General features: G+C 49.8%; 1 protein-coding gene across 3 annotated transcripts in view; it reads right to left on the minus strand.

Annotated features, from left to right (window-relative positions):
* Positions 1–389: 389 nt before the first annotated feature.
* The window catches only part of LOC108575414 (LIM domain-binding protein 2-like), a 106,646-nt gene continuing 103,808 nt past the window's right edge, over positions 390–3,227 (minus strand). For 2 of the 3 annotated variants that reach the window (XM_017938198.1, XM_017938206.1), the window contains 4 exons: positions 2,546–2,678; positions 1,322–1,446; positions 891–1,133; positions 390–705 (listed from right to left, as the gene is read on the minus strand). In XM_017938198.1, coding sequence (XP_017793687.1) covers positions 553–705; positions 891–1,133; positions 1,322–1,446; positions 2,546–2,678 — 654 coding nt within the window. In that variant the 3' untranslated portion in view covers positions 390–552. The remainder of the gene's footprint in view (positions 706–890; positions 1,134–1,321; positions 1,447–2,545; positions 2,679–3,227) is intronic. The other variant, XM_017938215.1, reaches the window with a different exon arrangement.

The raw sequence follows: 3,227 nt of genomic DNA on the forward strand, positions 1-3,227 counted from the left end.
TCTACGACGATCACTTGTGTCCACGCTGAGCGAGAAAATACTCGATCTGCTGCAGACAGATCAGCTGCTGCATCAAACTCTGCAGCGGGTCCTGGCCCTGAGATTGAGCATGCTGTGGTTGCTGAAGCGACGGCTGCGTCAAGCCTCCACCAGCAGGCTGAGCAGCCGGCGGCAGCATCGTGCCCACCAGACCAGACTGCTCGGCCAGCAATTGTCGCTGTAGCTGCTGCGCCTGATAGTGAGCGACCGCTACCAGCTCCGAGGATTCCATCCCCATGGAGGCTGCTGTGGCGGCGGCCGCGGCTGCATGACCCAGCTGCATCTGTGGATCCGTGTGATGATGGCCAGGCATCGGCATGGCCGATGGCTGATGACAGGTGAGCGCTGGGTGTACGCTGACGTGCGACAGCCTGGAGCTGGCCGAACAGCCAGACGAGGCTAGATAGGCGCCGGGGAGGTTAGGATTCTCGCCCCGCTAGGGAGCCATGTTCTTGGGCCTGCGCCCCCGTCGCCCCCTGGTGGGGGGGCGCGGGGACTCCTGGCCTCACTGGCTCACCGCGGGGCTCTTCTTGTCTTGTTGCTGCTGACTGGCGTCCTGCGTGCCCTGTACACCCGCTGCCGCGCCCCCCTGTCCGCCCTGCACTCCCTACAATCACGATAGTGACGTCCGAGGTGAGTATCATCGAGAGAATGGCAGGTTCTTAGCTGTGGAGATGAATAATGAGGATAGCGTTGGCGCAGGAGATGAGTATCGTCGAATTTCGAGGATTTGTTGCAGGTGATAGAGCACTGAGTGCATCATACACCAGGCCTATAGAATTGTTCCGCTAGAGCGTGGAGTGAATCTCGAAGTGTGCAGGTTACGGTTGTCTGTCTCTCGGGATAATTACCTGGCTACCGGGTCCTCCCTGTGGAGGGCCAGGACCGCGGTCTGGTGGCCAGGAGTTGCCCGGTGTTGGTTCCGAATGGAATTGGTGAGGATGCGGGGGTGGTCCGCCAGGTGTGTCGTGACTGTGCGGGTCCAGACTGTTCGCTGCGTCGTACTGCGTGTTCTCCAACCTCGTGATTAATCGTTCGTCCTCCTCGCCGAAGTCGCCTCCCATCAACGACGGTTCACCCACAACCATCACGTCCTGGATCGACAGGAAATTCATAACAGAATATTAAACGATTATCCTGTTACATGGACAACAACGACTTAATAGTGACTTAGTAATGATTATTAATCATGAACCTTTCAAAACAAAACCCGTGAGGGACACACAGCCTTCGATAAAGGACGCTTCGGCTGCAGCCCACTAGGCTAAGATTCGACACTCACCTGTGACGCCAGAGCAAAATTAGGCCCCGGCGATCTCTTTTTACTTGGCGCTGGAGGTGCGTTGTTTCCGGGTCCTGAGGCGCTTGCCTTCCTCTTTCTTCGTTTGTTCGCCGGCCTCTGAGATTCTGCAAGAACAGGCTGACGTTAAATACGAGCGCGGACGGTCAGCAAGGATGCTATAGCCATGTAGCAGCGCGCTAAGAAACTTCAGACCGCTACCCAGCTTTGGACCTTTCTTCGAACAAAACTCAAAGGTCTCTGACACACACAAGCATGCATGCATCATGGTTGACAGACAGATAGAAGATCGATGCAACAGATCAATTGTCTCTCTCTATTGTCTCTCGCCATCGAAAGCTACTTATAAGGAGAAAAAGTGTTTTGCACTCACGTAGAAATTGTACATCTTTACAGAGAAACACGCATTAACGCGATCACCGAATTAATTGTTGCTCTTTTCTCTAATCACGTTCTTTTAACGCGCTCGGTTCCATGATTTCGCTGACCTTGGAGACGGGGGCGCCGGATAATTGAGGGAGAGAAAAGAGAATGACGGGCGGGCGAAACAGGAAACGCGGTGCGTGCATACGCATGATAGAAACGGCAGATAACGTTGCGGCAAGGTGAAATACTTCGACTGGTAACTTCGAGACAAGCGCGTATCCTGCTCTGCGAGCAGTGATCGGGAAAAATCAGACACCGCTGCTATCTATAGACAGTGATCGCTTTAATGAGACCCAGAGAAGCGCCACTGATTTCATTTAGGAATGCTTGGCTTCGTGATCTGAAGGACAAAGTACAGTCGGTGGGTGAAACCAGGAAAAAAAAAGCATGATAATTATTTAGATAGAGAGCCTTCGTTAAGGTAGAAACTTCTTTTAACACTCTTGGTACCATTTCTCCCAGTGGAAAATTACAATCTTTCAGAAATGAATATCTAGCAACAAAGAAGATGTGACATAGCTTCTTGGAATCTACAATCTTTTATCTCTGGTCAATTTTACAATATACCATTGGTTAATTGATGATCAGGAGAGATAGGAGAGAGGAAAATGAAAGGTACTGGCCATAGAAATCGACAGGAACCGAGGTTCATGACGCGACAACGAATCAACGACGGACGATTCCGTCGTTCAGCGATCAAAAACCGAATCCTGCGGTAGACTGGTCGGCCGTTTGGCTCCACTGGCTGGTGCTTCTCATGTAAAGCAACTGTTCGTCTACCTCTCTTACCCGGCGGGGCAACCATCCTCTGCCATTTCTGGAACAAGGTCGTCTTCAAGCAGTCCCGCGGTGACAACGCGTACGCCTTGTGCCTCGACATCAGCTCCTGCATCGGCTCTAAGATCACGCATAACTGGAACAACAAAAGAGCACCCATTCTCATCATCAAAAATTATCAAAAAGACGCAATAGAAAACTAGAGAACTGTTTTCTGAAATAAATTTCTCCTGATCGGCACACAATGGATTTATATACCTTTATCTCCAAAAAAGCAGCAGACACACGTGCGAATATGATTCTCGTGTAAACGCACACGGGAGAGGAGGCGAAAATAGCATGGACAATACGAAATAACAAAATAAATACGACTGTTATTTAATCCGACGCGACTTCGACAGGAAACTTATGCGCGCTATTAATATGAAAATTATCGTATACGGCCTGTACCGGTTGAAAATAAACTTCCTAAAATATATTCGGTGTGCGTAACGCTAGCGTGTGAGCGTGCGCGCGCTCCGAGAGCAAATTAAATTTAGTTTATGTTTGCTGTGATAAAACTGAAATTCATTTTACATTATTATCACGTAAGCACATAAGCACGTAATTTCCAGACAGCCTTTATATTATAATGATGACAATTAAAATAATCGATATAGCAGGGGGATTGCATAGAAGCTCCAGA

The sequence above is a fragment of the Habropoda laboriosa genome, unplaced genomic scaffold (genome assembly GCF_001263275.1).
Source record: "Habropoda laboriosa isolate 0110345459 unplaced genomic scaffold, ASM126327v1 scaffold18, whole genome shotgun sequence".
NCBI classification, from domain to species: domain Eukaryota; kingdom Metazoa; phylum Arthropoda; class Insecta; order Hymenoptera; family Apidae; genus Habropoda; species Habropoda laboriosa.